Genomic DNA, 16,425 nt, shown 5'->3' with positions numbered 1-16,425 from the left:
CCTTAACAAACTTAGATATAAGAACATATAAATAAATAAAAATATTATGAAGATTCATTGATTTTTGGCTCAGTAATTACAAAAGTCCCAAAACCTGTGATCTTAAATAAAATGGTCTTTGAAAATACTTGGGAAATAAAAAAAGATGTATGTTTTCCCAACTTTACATTTCCCAGATTTATTTTACTTGTTAAAAATTTTGTTAAACCTGTTTTGCATAAAAATAAAGAAAAGTAGGCTTTGTATTTTATATATACATTATTTCTCATAAGGTATTTTCTTTTTTCTTACTAAATATTAACAAACTCATAAATGCAGTTTATAACAAATGTGCTTTTATCGTGGAATTTTTATAAATTCTGTTGAAAAAATAAAAGGTATTTTTCCACCTGTCTGGTTAAGACGCCACCTACAGATAAAAAAAAGTAAGACATGATCTGCATGAATGCTTGTGACATGCAGGTCAGTTGAATGAAAAATGGCTAAGAAAGACTTGCAACTATTTTCTATTATTTGAACTACATTATGGGAAAGTCAAAAATTTTAAATGATTAAAATCTCAGATACTTTGTCAAACAAACCATTAACCTAACCGAATTCAAAAACTAGAACAGCAGCATAACATTTCATGGTTTTTATTAAAGGTAAACATTCATAATAATATGGTATAAAACCAGAGAGACGAAACTTTGTACAGTTTTAAACATTCATGGCTCATCGTAAACGTAAAGGAGAAACTGTTACGTAACGGTTTATTTTCATTCAGTTATGCTTTCTCTCAAAAACGAATAACTTCTACTTAAAAATTCATACATAACACAACACTCTTCAAGACACATCAAAGCTTACAGAGAAAGAAAGCCCATCATTGTAAAGTTAGCTTATAAAGAAAAACAATACAACACATTCCTTATTATGTTCCCCTCATTTTATGTACCAGTGGTCAGTATTAAAACAGGAGGGTGGGACAGAACTTTTTGTCTTGGAGTTTTAGTTGCTGATCTTTGAGTTTCAGCTGTTGTGTGGGCCCAATATGCAGACTTTGTGGTTTTGCTCCCTCTGAGCAGATGGCTGAGGGCAGCTCAGCTGTACCGACTGTGACTCCTGCGCCTGGAAGAGCTGCGACTGGATGAGTGATAAGATCTGCAAGAGAACAAGATGATTGTAAATATTTGATGCCTAATTCACAAAGAGGATTATGTCCAAGACATGATCTGGTAGGTCTGAATATTCAAATATTCAAAGCCTCAGCGCAGTTTTTTTCTGAAACTTCAATGTTGAACATCCAGTGAAATGCCAGCAGGAGGCGAGTTACAGACCCAGGCCAGTCCAGTTTCACTACAGAGCAGAGTTTTACCGGGATCGGCGCCCAGAGCTCCGGTAGCTGTCACTTCTTCTACGTCGCCTGCTCCCACTCCGACTGCGACTGGTGTAGCTGTCATAGGAATCTGACCTGAATTCATTTGAGGTGGCACGACAGTGGAGGCATTATTCTTTAGAAATATACAGAAAACTGGGATTTTTATACAATCAGTGTAACAGAAAGAATATTGGAGTAAAGAGAGCTGAAAATCAATTCAACAATAATTTTATATATGAAAATAGTACGATAACATATCTAAAATAAACAAAGTGAGCTTATTATCCCAATACAGGGATGGGATTTATGATAAAAAGCTTACCTGACAGGTGTGCACTCATAGTAATTACAATAATAAAACATTTGACTTAATTTGACTCGTGTTTGGTTTATTCCTAAATACTCTGATACAAAATGTGATTTTTTTTTCTTTAGACAATGTTTTTCAAAAACCAGAGCTTGACAAACCTGGGACTCCTGTGACGATGATAAGAGCGACTCCTGGAAAGACTTCTGCTGTAACTCCGGCTGACAGAGGATGGAAAAAGGTCAAAGATCAGAGGAGAAGAAAGATGGATAAAATTATTTCTTTAAATCTTAGAATAGGTGGTGCATTGCATGGTTATAAAATAGTTTGTTGCTTAAGCATGTTTTCATTCTTACAGTTACTAGGATTTCATTTATGTCATTAAAGTAAAGTGTTTCCAGTTACGGTTTCACTTTTTGGATCAGTGCCTCTGTACCTGTGACCCCGGTGACTCCTGTAACTCCGGTAAGTGCTGCTGCGGGAACGAGATCGTCCTCTTCGATGTCTCCTTCTGCTCCTGCTCCGGCTCCTTCAACAATAATTTAGGAGCTAAATCTCAGTATCTGACTCGTGCACCAAAACAAATTCTGCGTAACAAGAAAAGCTTTAAGGGTCTAATTTTTCCCCGAGCGTTCATTAACGACCCATTCAGATGAAAATGGTGTTTTCTGTGTTTTTAACATGTTCTTGTGACATTTCCTCACAATGGAAGACTGTGCAGTTGGAAAAAACTTATAAGTGTGACGTACAAGTTACTACGGCAAGCCGAGAGCTCTCTGCTCTGCTCTATTATGATGCGTCCACTTGTGGACAAATAGATCCACGTGCGCTTTGTTTTCCTCGTCTGAGCTGACATCTGCTTCAAAACTGTACGGCTGGATAACTCCAATATTGCTCGCCAATTTTATTGCACCGGTGATGTCAGGTTGGGGTATGAGGGGCTGTAAGCTAGCATGGAAACAGGGAGCTCTCAGTTAAAGGTGATGAGAAAGGGAGGCAGAGTTGCTCCACACCAACTCAGCTGTGAATTTCTAATTAAATCCTGTTGCTCTGCAGAGACTACATTCTAGAAAACGACAGGTTTTTTTAGTTTGGCTAAAAACGGCATAATCATAATTAAGGCCATTGGGAACACTTTCAAATAGCTCAAAAGATGACTGGAGTGGGACTTTAAAGCTTTACGAGCATTTTTATTTGAAGAATGCGTGTTCATCTCACCTAGAGGAGTAGCTTGAGCTGCGGGATCGACTCCTGGACCTGCTGTACGAGCGCGACCAGCCTCTGGAGCCGGAGCGCTGACTGGAAGCCGAGCGAGAATTTCTAGATTGGGACCTTGCCTTCTGCAGTGAGCGTGCCGTCTCCCTCGTCTTTCCCACAACTGGTGAACTTTCCTCGCTCGAGCTCTCCTGGTTCCTGGGTCGCTGGTTGAGCCGTGCCGTCTTCCGTACCTCGTCAAACAAAGAGCCCGGTCGAACCCGACTTTTGCTCTTAATCTCCATCTTCACTCCTTGTACGTTACGGTTCTGGCTTTCTTGATTGTGTTTCACGGTGACCGGCGTTGCGCTCACGTCCTGTAGAGCCGTCGAGACTTTTATTGGCCTCCATTTAAAATTGATTGAAGGTTTGGCTGCAGTAGCTCCACCCGGAGGGCTTTCATCTGTTGCCGTGGAAGAAGCAGTCGGCTGTTGGTTGCTCTGCACTGAAGAACCCTCGTTGCTCGTCACGTTAGAGGACTTTGAGGTGGCTCTCGGATTCGGTTCAGAGATAGCGGAATCATTTGAAGGCAGAGGTTCCAATATGTCGATGTTGTGCTCTGGAGTACAGATGTCCATATCGTCTAGAGTCTGTGGCTCTTTGGTGCCAGAACAATGAGAACTTGTGCTGTTTTTGTCAGACGGTTGATGATGAGGTTCCGGATTTTTGCTGTTTCTAGTAGTTTCTTTTGATCTCGGTTGACCCTTTTCAACTTCGTTGTTGGGATTTATTTTCAGACTGGTTAAATGTTGGTCATTTACATTCATGGGTTCACTAGAATCTTCCAGGGAAACGTTTGGAGGACTGCTTTTCTCCCTTTTGGATTCATCCTCTTCGTCCTCTTCTCCAAACTCCAGAGGTGGCTGCCAGTGAAAACTCTCTTTAAGCTTCAGTTTTTTCCTCTTTGAATTCTTCCCTTTGTCCTTGCTGTGATGGGAGGTCTTGCCGTCGCCTCTCCTCTTGTGTTTGTGCTTCCGTTTGGCTTTCTTTTTACTTTTGTGCTTCTCTGGAGCTGCACAGTTTCCACAACTTTCCTCTGACCGACCAGAAGAAGGAGCTGCAACCTTGTGGGTAAAAGTCTTTTTTGAAGCGTCGCAGTCAGACTCTGAACTCGCCTCCCCTTCCTCTTTTTCCGACACGGCTGATTTTCTTCCTGCTACATTCTCCGAATCGCTGTCTGAATTCCATCCCGCGAGAGCAGACTTCCCACGGGGAAGCAGGTCATCTTCTTTTTGCAGTTTTGTTCTACCAAAAGACTCACTCTGGCTGACTTTATCCCCATCACTATCCCATTCAGACCTACCAGCTGGCAGTGAGTGATTTGTCTCAAAATGCTGGGCATTTTCTGTCTCCTTTATTTTTTCCATAAAGTCCACATTGTCACGACTGTGCTCACTGCCTGTTCCTTTGTCAGACCCAGAGAGACCACCTCTACCCCCACTGAGGGAAACCACGTTTTTTATCCTGTTTACGGAGCTGCAGTACTTTTCCCATTCCTTGTCTAATGAATTTGCCTTTCTGCTGCTCGTTCTTGGAGAGTTTTCCAACTCGGATCCGTTGAAGGAGGACGACCTGCTTCTGTAACGACTGGAACTTCTGCTGCGAGATCGGTTGAGAGACCGGCTCCTGGACAACCTGCGTGTAGCTTTGTGTGCGCCGTGACCGTCGTTTGCTATAGATTTAGGAGTTCCTGAACTCTGAGCTTTTTCTGTAAGCCTGTCCATGGCTTGTCTGCCGGATGAAGTCATGTTAGAGGCTACTTTGGCTTTAATTTCTTGGATGTGGATGTACGACGGCTTCCAGGGTTTTTGACCTGGTTTCCAGCGTGAGGGAGGAGGGCTGTCGCTCAGTGGCATCACTGGCACACTTTCAGGTGTTGGAACTGTTGGCAGTCTGTTCCCAGCAGTGACTTTGACTTCTGGGATCTTTTCTGTCTCACGGCTTTTACCATCGGAATTGGGAGCCCTCGTTTTCCTTTTTTTGGATGAACTCCTCTTTTTAGACAGCGTCCTGGATCTGTGCCTGGACCTGGAATCTGACCTGGATTGAGAAATTGACCTGGATCTGGATCTAGACAAACATCTACTTCTTGACCTAGAGATGCTCCTGGACCGGGAATGAGATCTGGACCTTCCTCGAGATGTGGATCGACTTCGTGTGTAAGATCTAGAGTAGGACTGAGAAAAGGACCGTGTGGACCGCCGTCTTCTCTTTGGCAAATGATGCTGGCTTGACAGAGAGCGTGATAATGAATGTGACCTTCTGGAGCTTCTCTCTGAAGACACTGCCTTATCATTGTCTGACACGTAGGTTTTAGGGGGTTTGCTCTTGAAGCTTTTCTTCTTGGCATGCTTGCGTTTCTTGGCTTTTTTCTTATGTTTGGCCGCCTTCTTTTCTCTTTTCAGATGCTGATGCGGGCTGGACCTCTCGGAGCTGTGGTCTGTAGAGTGTTCCGCTGAGTGGGACCATGCCGAGTCACTTCTGTCATCCCATCTGCTCGAGGAATGGTCATTCAATCTGTTAATTCAAGAGACTAATGAAGCAAAGCAAAAACAGACATATAAGTCGAGGTTAGAAGTAAATGAGTCATACTTGTCTCCTTTGTTCCATCTTTCTACGCTTGGTCGTTGATAACATTTGGTTCTTTTCATCTCTTCTTTCCAGTGTGGCGGCGTTTCACTACTTCCATGCTCCTCCACGGATGCAGAGCGGGATTTGGACCTTGTAGGAGTGTGATACCTCTGAAAAAAAAAACAATAAAAAAAAAAGACAAAATTATAATTACTTTCAAACAACTAGGCAATAATGAAGAAAAGCAATAATCTTTACATCTGACGTTGCAACATGATTTCTGTGTCCACATTGTAAAGAAAAACCCGTTCTTCCTATAATAAATGTCAGAGTTCTTTAAGCTGAGTACATACAATAGTTCCTCTGCCTCTGATCGTCCTGCCAGACTTTGACACGGCTGGTTTCTGCTCAGCTGAAACTGTCGTTTCCTTTTTCTCAACACTGAAAATAAAGCAATGCAATTAGAAAATAAATCTCTTTTTAAAATGTTAAGTCCTTTTAGTGTCAATTCTTCATTTACGGGTTAGGATCCCTACAAAACTAACATTTCGGTTTTGACTTGTTGGGATGGCATGTCCCGTCGTAACAGGAAGCGGTTCTCTGGCACAGGTGGGATCTCTTCCGGCCGAACTACAGGTTTCTCCCTCTTTCCACCAGACTCCTTCTCTTCTTCAGGTTCTCCCGGGACGGTCTCCTGCTCCACAGGCCTGTGAAATGGGAAACCACGTAAAAAATGTGAGTGTTTTTACAAAAGCAACAAAAAAAATGATTATCCACAAGATAAACAGACCTTTTCTTTAAAATGTCCTTATTCAAGCTTTTTGCCTTTTTTGCCTCTCTTTTTTTCTTTTTAGGTGGTTTACTTTTTCCAGGCCTCCTGAGCTTTTGCCGTTTGCGCTTCTGTTCTGTTGGACTTTCAGACTCCTCTGACGAGAAGTTAGAGGAGCCGTTGTCTGAGTTGAGTGAGGAATGAGGAGATGTGGATCCTCTGGTCCTCATGTCTTCAAGTACTGTTAAAAATGACAGCAGATCACGTAGTTTACGTTTAAAATGACTTAATTTTCTATAATTTTACTTTAATATTTTTAGAAAACATCAAGACAGACGGGGCAGCTCAAAGGTTGGATTTTTCAAATAAAAGAAAAGCTCAAACACGACAAATTTAGATCAAATTGAATAATATATAAAAAACTCAAATTTCTGTCTGTAAGATTTCCTATGATCAATTCCCATAGAGAAGGACAGAAATACATATTTAAATAAATATTCTGCAAGTCTTGTGTTGAATTTCTAAAAAAACAAGAATGGCGTTAAATAATTAAATTTAAAGATTTTACATCATTATAACACAGTTTGGTTTCTTTTAAATCTCATTTTATAAATCTCTAAGTAAGTACAGAAAAAAAAGGACTTAATAGACACCAGTAAAGGAAAAAAGCAGGTTAGAGGTCCTGGGGCTCAGATGCAGAAATTGTGTAGGAGTGACGGGTCTGTCATCAAAAGGATCTATGAGCAAAACTACAGCTCCTGTGCAGATTTCACAAAGGTGTGAAATTTTAAATCAAAAGGAAATTATTCACTGAATGTGGCATGAAGTGGACACGGTAATTATACCGTCCACCATATAAGTGTGTTCTGCAGGAGGTTTAAGCAAACTTTCAAAATAAAAGCATCATCCTGCAGCATGAGCAGAACAAGAAATGTCATCAAACGAACCATCATTTGCAGATTTAGTTATCAGCTGTCCACAGTCCACCACTCTCACATCTGCGTACGGTCTGCTAGCTGAATCAGTCTTCAGTCCTTCAATCTTCTTTATGATTTCAAAGCCAGAGATGACGAGACCAAAGACAACGTGGACTCTGCACAAAAACAAAGACTTAGAAACTAAATGGCTTTGCTGAAACTTAAAATGCCAAATTTAAACTAGTCCTTCAGTACTTTGGGAATTTACTTCCTCAAAACTCCTTTTATTTTACTTCTGTAAGACCGTTGTGATGGTTTTATTCAACCAAACGTACCCATCAAGATGAGGCGCAGTCTTAGTTGTGCTGTTGGTGTAAAATCCAGCAATATGAGGGTGGGCGGTCAGCGAGTGGCAGGGGAGGGGGTCATGTAAGAGGAAAGACATTAGGAAAATGAAGAAAGAAAAAAAAAACATTCCTGACATGTGGGAAAAACTCAAAAAGGCACAGGAGATGTCTATGTCCATCCTATGATTTTACATATTTAACTTTAAATCATTTTTTTAATTATAAATATAAAATAACAGATCACAAAAGTTTTACGATTAAATTAGGAAATACCATGATGATTTTAATGCTTCCATTTTGCCCATAACCAGTGTTTTTTTTATATTAAAACTTTTAAAAAAGGGTCTACGCAGCCAAATAGCATAATACATTTAATTTAAGGCACCTTTTCTGACACTCATGGTCACACCACAAAAAGAACACAAGTCAACCCTTAATGAGAAGATTAGATACAAAAAAAGGACTTTTTTAAAAAAAATATCTAGTTCATAAAAAGTACAGTTGGGAGAGAAACACAGCCTTTGAGACACATTACCTTGGTAGAGCAGGATGTTAGAGTTTCTGAAAATTTTACACAGAAACGGCAAGAGAAAGAAGTAACACATCTTTAGGTAAAAAAGAATGAATCCAATGTTTCTCTGAGGAACTTTTGATAGTCACTTAATGAAAAAAAAGCATGTTCACAACAGGAAGGAATAAAAGCAAAAAAATACAAGAGCAAAAGTTAGAAATGAGCCGATTATAAAGATACTCACATAAAAAACTGTGAGCCGTTAGTGTCTTTCCCCCGATTGGCCATTGATAGCAGGAATGCTCTGTCATGTTTAAGAATGAAATTTTCATCTGTCAGGAACAGAAAACAAGGAATCTAAGCGTTAATAAACAAACATTTAAGGGAAAATATGTCACATCAGTGCATCAGCCTTTTTTAGTGTTCACCAACCTGTCCTTCCATTAAGTCAGCAGCTTTGATTGAGCCAATTATGACTAAACTCATGTTTTTAAGGCACTTAACCAGCTGTGTTGAAATGGAAACTAGTTAAGATCATTTTAAACATATTCCAAGGACTGAATTTTCTCACTTTTAGATTGGAAGAGACCATATTACATCTGATTTTTGTTCAATTCTGTGTCAAATATTGCAGGAAAACCCAGAATAGATTCTTGTGCTGAAACCATTTCACTAAATTCCAAACAAAATCAAACGTTTTCATTCACAAATGACGAACCTTTAGCCAATAAAGTTTTTTCTCTCCAAAATTGGCAGACACTGAACTCAAAAGGTCACAGAAAAACATGGCTGTTTTGTTAGTTTTATTGCACAAAAAGAGACAAACTGCAGTGTTTATCTCATAAAAAAACTCAAAACTCAAAATTCAAGTTCGGTTTAGATGACAAGTGGAACTTGTTTACAGATCAGGAGGCCAGACATTGTGCAAAAATAGAAAAAGCCATTAGAAAAGCCCAATTTTTCTTTTAAGCCTAGTAAACATACAGTGTCTCTGAAAACCTGTAATGGAGGTGATCTTTTTAAGGCTCCAGCTATAAATAACATTTTCCAGAGCGAGTCATTTCAGCTGCCAAGCGCTCTGCTAACACAGAGGCCGATTGTACGGGAAAGCATCTGAGACATTTGTGGACTTTTGGAAGCGTTTGCACTGTTTACTGACTGAGGAAGGCAGTGGGACTATGTTGTCATGGTGTTACTGGACTGTGTACATCTCTTACCTTTTCATTTTGCAAAAGACCACTCTATAAATAAGAGAATATGTTGAAAGTTTTAGGCAGGAAGATTGTAGTTTTCAGTAAAGAGAATGGCTACTTGCCATGCTGCTTTGATAAAGTTCACTACTAACAGCTCTATACAGTAAAAAAGGGAAGGTCAACTGAATTATATAGGAAGATTTCACTGGTGATCAATAAATATTACAACAATCTCATGCAAAACTATATTTAGTTTGAAAAATGAATTTAGAAAGTGATGACTGCTTATTTGTAAATGGAAATGTCTAATACCTTTAAAGTAGCCACCATATATGGACTCCCCTCCTCTCCCCGTTCCTGCACAGATTGATTATAAATAAACATAATTTTCCCTGAAAGACAGCAGCAATGTCTATAAACAGTTATAATTATTCCTTGAGGTATTTATTAAATGTTTCTATTTCTTTAACCACAATCTTTTTGCTAAAAAACAAAGGAAAAAAAGCTTTTTGCATTCTTTTTTAGAAGAAAAGGTTATGAATCCACACCAAGATCCCTGTTTTTTATATGTGCATCATACAATGTAATTTTATTTATTTGGTGAACATTACAGACCCTTTCTAAACAAATAATAATAATTTGCAGAATGTGTGACTGAAATACTTTTTATCCCACTAAATGCAAATCCACTTTTCCTTTTTTCATTTAATTCTGACACCAAAAACTCAGATTTTATATATGTATATATGCAGTCAAAGCAAACTTATATGCTGTTACCTTCTGTGAAGTCGCCTCCCTGAATCATAAAGTTTTTCACAACTCTGTGAAACGTGGATCCTTTGTAGCAAAGCTTTTTCCCTGTGACTTTCCCACTTCCCCTCTCTCCTGAAATTAAAATAAAATTAAGGAGACTCTCATCAAAATTAACATTCATCGCAGGGAAAATACTGCAGATAATTTCATTTCATTCATTAAATCAAGCAGCAATGTGGCAAAAGAAAAACAGGCAGATAGACTTAATATCTTCTTGTATATATACAGTTATCTGTAAGTAAGCAGATTATCACAGCTAGTAAATAAACGAAACCACTTGGACCACCTTAAAAAAACACTTCCTTTGCATTTCACTTTCTGATTTATCCCCTCAATGTCATTAGTGTAAGAAGAACTAAAGGACCGTCATAACTGATCCATGTTAAATAAAATTGTTTTTTTTCTTCATCAACAAACTATAAGATTACTGTTTAATTATACTTCACAAATATCCAAAAAACAAGTTTCTTCAGGCATGAACAAGTCATGGAAATGCATTGAATGGGTCATAATACTCAACTCACCAGTGCACAGACAGAGAAAGTTTTTACTCGTCTTGGGACAAATGTCAGAATAAAGTTGAAATACTATACGCCCCACTGCAGAGAACGAAAAAAGGTTAATAAACAATAACAAAAAAAATTGTTATTACTAAATTAATGTCGAAAGAAAAATACACAAAATATACACCACAATTTCAAAAGGAAAGCAAATATCAGAAAAATTCCTGAACGACAAAACAGGATAAATTTATGACTGAGATTTAAATTTTATATTCAATTTTGCCTTGTAGTGACTTTTTTTTTAAATATTGCAAATCATTGTAATCGTACAGAAAATTCATTTTACATATAAGAAAAGCACCCCAATTTTTTTTTTTTTTTTTTTTAATGGACAACTGACATTTCCTATCACATTTGAACACATCATTGAAACTGGGATAACTAGTCTAAAGGTCTAAATGTCTTAAAAACCAGGGGACTCAAACGTAGCCAGCACCTGGTGCAAAATTCGCCGCCTAAGTGAGGTAGTCGCTGGCTACTTTTTGATGACAAACCAAAGTTTCATTTAGTACACTACGGAAAATACTCTGTGGAAGCCTCCTACTCTGAAAACTATAAAGAATTTGATTACCTGGGTCCCGGTTGAGCTCCACATCAAAGTAACACTGAGGACGATCTTTCACCCTCATTTTTATAAACTTCAAAAGACCCTGAGGCGTAAGAAAAACAAAGAAAGTGCAACATCAGGCAAGAAGAAGTAATGCATGTCTTCTGTAGGAGTTTACAACTTCATTTGTCACAAGATATGGAAGCTTGAATTGTGAAGTTAGTGCAAAAAACAACAACAAAAAGACCAACATGGAAAAGAGAAAGAAATGTATGGATGATGCAAACAACTCACTATATTTATAACTCCATATCTTTAATGCCAATGTTCCAAGGCAACAACTGACAGACACATAAATGTCAGGGCTGTAATGTGTTACTGGAAAAATAAAGAATCCACGCAGTGTAATACGTATATAAATATGCGACATAACTTATTTTTCATTAACTTTTCAAACAAGAGAACACTTTAAACATGACTATTTTAAAGGACAACCTTTGAAAACACAACAACTGTTCACAATGTTTTTGAGTGACACATAGTGATGTAATGAGTGTTGCATAAATCAAAATAAATGGGGTTTTGCGGTACCTTGGGCTATGAATGAGCATGCATTAAACAAACGTGTAATTTGAATGAAATTTTGGGTTGAAAATGGTTCCGTGAAACCAAAACTTAAAACATTCACCAAATTTTCACACGAGGAATTGTCATGACGTGTGTGGACGTAATCATATGAAAGCAATATATAAACTTTCAGAACAACGCACCTTTTTATTTTTATTTAGTAGTATTACATTCAGACAAGTTACAAAAAATTATCGGCTTTTTGTAAACTGTTCACTTCACAACAACGGACATAATGTTGTGTATACTTACAAAATGGTTGGGCTTTTTTCAGCTAGGACTAGGAGCTAGCGTACCGTAATAGACAATTCTTTCCACAAAATTAAAGGAACGAATTGAGCTAAAAAAAAAAGAAATGTGTATCAAATACTATCAAACAATAGATATTGTAATAAAAAATGCGTTTAATAAATAGACAGGTGCGAAATTACTCACAGATTTTCGACGACTAGCTTGTGCTAACTTCCTTCTTGTTAGGAGAGAGCGAGAGACCTTGATCCTTTTTGTCCTTTCTGTGTTACCGTACAAGAGATTTGTTGTTGTTGAAGGCTGTGTCTGGTAGCAAAATTCAAATTAGCTCGCCAGACACATTTGAACTGGCGTTTTTTCTGCGTTTTATTTTAATCGATGTAGTCTCACCATATTAAACAACAATTGGGTTAATAACTCGCTAATATCAGTGTGCTTCTTCCTGTCGCTAATGCAGTGCTTTAGTATGACGCGGTGATCAGCTAACTAAAGTAGCTTTGAAGGTGCAGCAGCATGATGATCCCCCAAACAATGAGGTAAGGTGCTTTAACGTGTAACCTAAATAACGTAAAAAAATAAGGACAATGAGAGCAGATAATATTTAAAGCTTTAGAGCTGGCTTATACGATACCCACCCAATAGTGATGTGTGATCTAGTTTCCCATTTAAAATTATTTCTACATATTTTGCCTTCTGCATATGGTTGTCATTGTCAATGGATTTCATTTATAGACTTTTTTTTTTCCAATACTAAGTATATGTTTGAAAAAAAAAAACAATATGAGCACTACTTGGGTAGCATATATTTTTATTTAAATGTGCTACACATTATGTAAATGTGTACTTTTGGGTATTACTGTATTATGTTTAAATTTACAATCATATCTTCAACAAAACAAAGGGGCACAAGTTAGAATATAGTATCTTTTAAATTCACACCTCAGTTTTTGGGTCATGATTTGTTTCAGTTCAATATGTGATTTGTGTTGTAAGAAACCACAACAAAAAACAAAGAATTCACTCAAATCGTCTTTTTTTAAGTAATTATTATTTCCTAATAAGCAAGTAAAGATAAAGAAATATCCTTTAGTTAACTTATACTGAGCCAGATGTAATGTAATTGAAATTCGTCTTAAGCAATTCTTTTTTACACTTCTTGAATGTTTTATGTTTTTTTTTTTTTTTTAGTTTTCTAACTCTATGTCGCTTCACCAGGAACAACTGTAATCTCCGAGTACTAATAGCCTGAATTGACTGTGATTGTATTAGGGTGGGTTTATTCGTGATTCCCCATTTTTTCTTCTCTTTGCAGGCGGTTTGTTCTCAATGGAGCCAGAAGATCATGTCTCTGATTCTGTTTGCCTTTTTGGTGCGGGTCAGGGATGGACTTCCCCTGTCAGCCTCCACTGACTTTGAACACAATCGAGAGCTTCAGGAGAGAAAGCAGCAGCTCAGGACAATCAGCAAGTCTTTGGTGCACTTCCCTGACTGTGGCATTATTAAGGGCCACCAGCTCAACATATAGTAAGGACTAAGAAAGAAAGAAGAAAATATTAAATTGGTTTTCTGTCATTTCATTATAAAGTTTGTGTATACCTTTCTAATGCAGAAGGCAGAGATGGTAATATGAGTGCCAAGGTTTCATTGTCCCACTGTGTCAGGCTGTTTGTTTATGAAACCCTCTTTCTCCTCTCACCTGCTCAGTTTCGTCTCTTCAGAGGATGTATCGTACATGAGTGTGTGCCACTGCAGCCTGCCTGTTGTTAAAGCCTTCTGCTTCTTGGAAGATTTGCGCTGGGAGTTCACAGCGTGCATCAGTAGCAGTGACGTCGCCTTGGCTGCCAGGCCATATCCATTTTTGGAATTTGGTGAGGAGATGTACTTTGGAGTTAGATGGTTTTGTTTTTACAAGAAAAACCTACTGATTTTTTAATTTTTTTTTGGGGGGGGGCTAAATCTTGCTTCTGCTGAACAGACAGCACTATTCAAAAACTGAAGCAGCAGTACAACCGCAGTGGGGGTCCAGCTCTGGAGGTGACTTTTGCAGAAGTTGAGGAGAATCTAAGAATCCATCCTCCAAAAGAAATTAGCTTGGATGACGTGGAGTTTAATAACGGGTTAGCCAATGGACACACAGAGCACAGCACTGCATCAGGTAAGGTTGTTTAGAAACAAAAAATGTAGATTATTTCTGACTCAAACAGTCCAGAAAGAGATTTTATCTTTTTTTTAACTTTATTTTCATCTTCTTTTTCTTGGTTTATCAGGACATAATCAGAGGCTCAAACCGGTGTCGGCTCCAGGCATCCTCTCACTCGTTCTTAACATCTTATGTGCGTCTTTGAATGTGATCCGCGGAGCGCACCTCATAGAGAACACGTTCCAGGTAGTGTCAGTCCAAATAAAACTTCTCCTAATAGTTTATTAATCAAGGGGTTTGGGGAGTTATTACACAAAGGATAAAAGTATTACTTTCTAATTTACCATGGCACTGAAGTGAAATCACAGCAACGCATCGATAAACACAAAAATGTATTAAAGATCACATCGACTATTTAAAAAGAAAAACACATTTAAAAACAATAGCATTGCATTTTAGGAATTAAAACAAAATTCCCAAAGCCAAAAAATAAAAGTACTTTCCAGAAATCAAAATGAAATGTTAAAAAACAAAATGAAATTATAAAACTGAAAAGGTAGGTATTGTAGAACATCTCTGATTGGATGGTCACGTTAGAGTTTTGAAGAAGAGGGAAACTGTGGTAAAGAGTTGATTGAGCAATCATCGAAATTTTGCAGTGACTGTGGCCAGAAGCTTAAAGAAATGTTCTCTTTCTGAAGATGTATCCATCCAAAATATTTTCTGGCTGAAAGAGTAAACAAACGTCATCATCCAATCATTGATGTCCCATAGTACCTACATTTTCCAGTTCTTTTATTTTGTTTTATTTTTTAACATTTCATTTTGATTTCTGGAAGTTACTATTGCTTTTTGAAACTTTTTCTTTTGTTTCAATTTTGTTGGAATTGTATTTTATTCTTTTAAAGTTATGTTTTGGTTTTTGTAATTTTGATTTGATTTTTTTAAAAATGTTTTGCATTGAGTGATTTGCACTTCATAGAAATGATAGAATGATAATGATGATTTTTTTTTTTTATAACGATTTTTAGGATTCCAATAAAATAGCAATCAGATTTCCCCTAATAACACACAGCAATTTAAAGTCTATGTATTTATTTCACTTTTGGCAGGATGACAATGAAGGCATTTGGAATGTCGTGGCATTTTTGCTGGCATTTCTCTGCTGTGCTTTGCAGGTAAGAAGTTGGTGCTGGGTGTGAGCAGGACTTGCGTAGATCTCTGTCTGACACCTCTCTCCCCTCTTTTGATCGCCCCCGCAGTGCCACATCTACCTTTTTCACTCACCTCTGAAGAAGTTGAAGTCCTTTGCTCTGCTGAGTGTGATCATCCTATGCAACTTGTACCTGCTGGGCATGAGGAACATGTGGCAGCTCATCTTCCACGTTTCCGTGGCTTCCTTCTCCACTCTCCTCACTCTGACGCGCAAACTTCAAGACAGAACTGACGACTGTGGGGTGTGAGGACTTTGGAATATGGTTGTTAGGAAAATCAGGGAATTTAAAGGCTAATTCTACACACCAAAACAGTTTAAATCACATGGATTAAAATAAAAAAAGAGCAACAGTTGTACTTGTATTGTCACCACAGACATTTCTTGTTATTAAGTGTTTCCTCCCGTTTTCTTGTTAGAGGGATGACTATTTATTTCAGGATTATTATTTGGGTAAACTCAGCTCTGTAAATACAACAAAACTTTTTGACAAAGATGAAGGAGTTCGTCAAGCTTGCAGACCAAAGTTTTTCACTTCTGTTGGTGTCTTAATGGTACAATCTCACTTAGGGCTGCACGATATGAGGAAAACTTGCGATATGCGATATTAGAGATTAATATTGTGATAACGATATAATTTGCGATATATAAAAAAATAGAAAAATGCCAAAAACATCATTCCCATTTCATTGCAACAGTTTAAAATTACACTCCAAATGACCCTCATTGACATAGGTGACAAACATCTAACATAATAGGCCTCCATCTGATTGGTCAAAAATGGGAAGGCGTCCATCTGATTGGTCAAAGCATAAAGGGATTTATTTGATTTGTTAAATGCGTCAAGCTGCCATAAGATTGTTTTAACACATTTTGGGTTTACGATTTATTGCGATATTCGCAGTCTTTTGCGATATGCCTATTAGAGAGCTGGATATTGTGATAACGATAAATTTGCGGTATATTGTGCAGGCCTAATCTCACTTCACTTTCATGCTTTTCTCTCTAACAGATCTTTAATGTTGGCCGTCTATGCTCTTTTTT

The 16,425-nt window shown here is 37.9% G+C and overlaps 2 protein-coding genes across 5 annotated transcripts; one reads left to right on the top strand and one right to left on the bottom strand.

The window, feature by feature from the left end:
* Positions 1-619: 619 nt before the first annotated feature.
* Positions 620-12,331, bottom strand: nktr (natural killer cell triggering receptor). Of its 4 annotated transcripts, none has more exons than XM_004081279.3 (18): positions 12,215-12,331; positions 12,032-12,119; positions 11,177-11,255; positions 10,567-10,641; positions 10,007-10,114; positions 9,542-9,586; positions 8,281-8,368; positions 7,514-7,543; positions 7,209-7,354; positions 6,283-6,502; positions 6,038-6,199; positions 5,846-5,933; positions 5,514-5,662; positions 2,886-5,438; positions 2,104-2,196; positions 1,829-1,888; positions 1,358-1,453; positions 620-1,143 (listed from the first exon to the last, which is right to left on the bottom strand). In XM_004081279.3, exons 3-18 carry the CDS (start codon positions 11,232-11,234, stop codon positions 1,083-1,085), a joined length of 4,032 nt encoding a protein of 1,343 aa, XP_004081327.1. In that variant the 5' UTR covers positions 11,235-11,255; positions 12,032-12,119; positions 12,215-12,331; the 3' UTR covers positions 620-1,082. The 4 variants fall into 4 exon arrangements, with proteins under 4 accessions (XP_004081327.1, XP_020568300.1, XP_020568299.1 ...); XM_020712641.1 differs by having other exon boundaries at positions 2,886-5,414; XM_020712640.1 differs by lacking the exon at positions 12,032-12,119 and having other exon boundaries at positions 12,215-12,288.
* A 96-nt stretch (positions 12,332-12,427) lies between these two features.
* Positions 12,428-15,737, top strand: sec22c (SEC22 homolog C, vesicle trafficking protein). Its single transcript, XM_004081075.4, has 7 exons — positions 12,428-12,564; positions 13,341-13,552; positions 13,733-13,896; positions 14,004-14,183; positions 14,296-14,414; positions 15,281-15,346; positions 15,431-15,737. The coding sequence occupies exons 2-7, from the start codon at positions 13,371-13,373 to the stop codon at positions 15,629-15,631; spliced, it is 912 nt and encodes a 303-aa protein (XP_004081123.1). The 5' UTR covers positions 12,428-12,564; positions 13,341-13,370; the 3' UTR covers positions 15,632-15,737.
* The last annotated feature ends 688 nt before the right edge of the window (positions 15,738-16,425 follow it).

Source organism: Oryzias latipes, chromosome 20 (genome assembly GCF_002234675.1).
Source record: "Oryzias latipes chromosome 20, ASM223467v1".
Taxonomy (NCBI): Eukaryota; Metazoa; Chordata; class Actinopteri; order Beloniformes; family Adrianichthyidae; genus Oryzias; species Oryzias latipes.
Note: the sequence above shows the minus strand (reverse complement) of the source record. Positions and strands in the feature narration are given on the sequence as shown.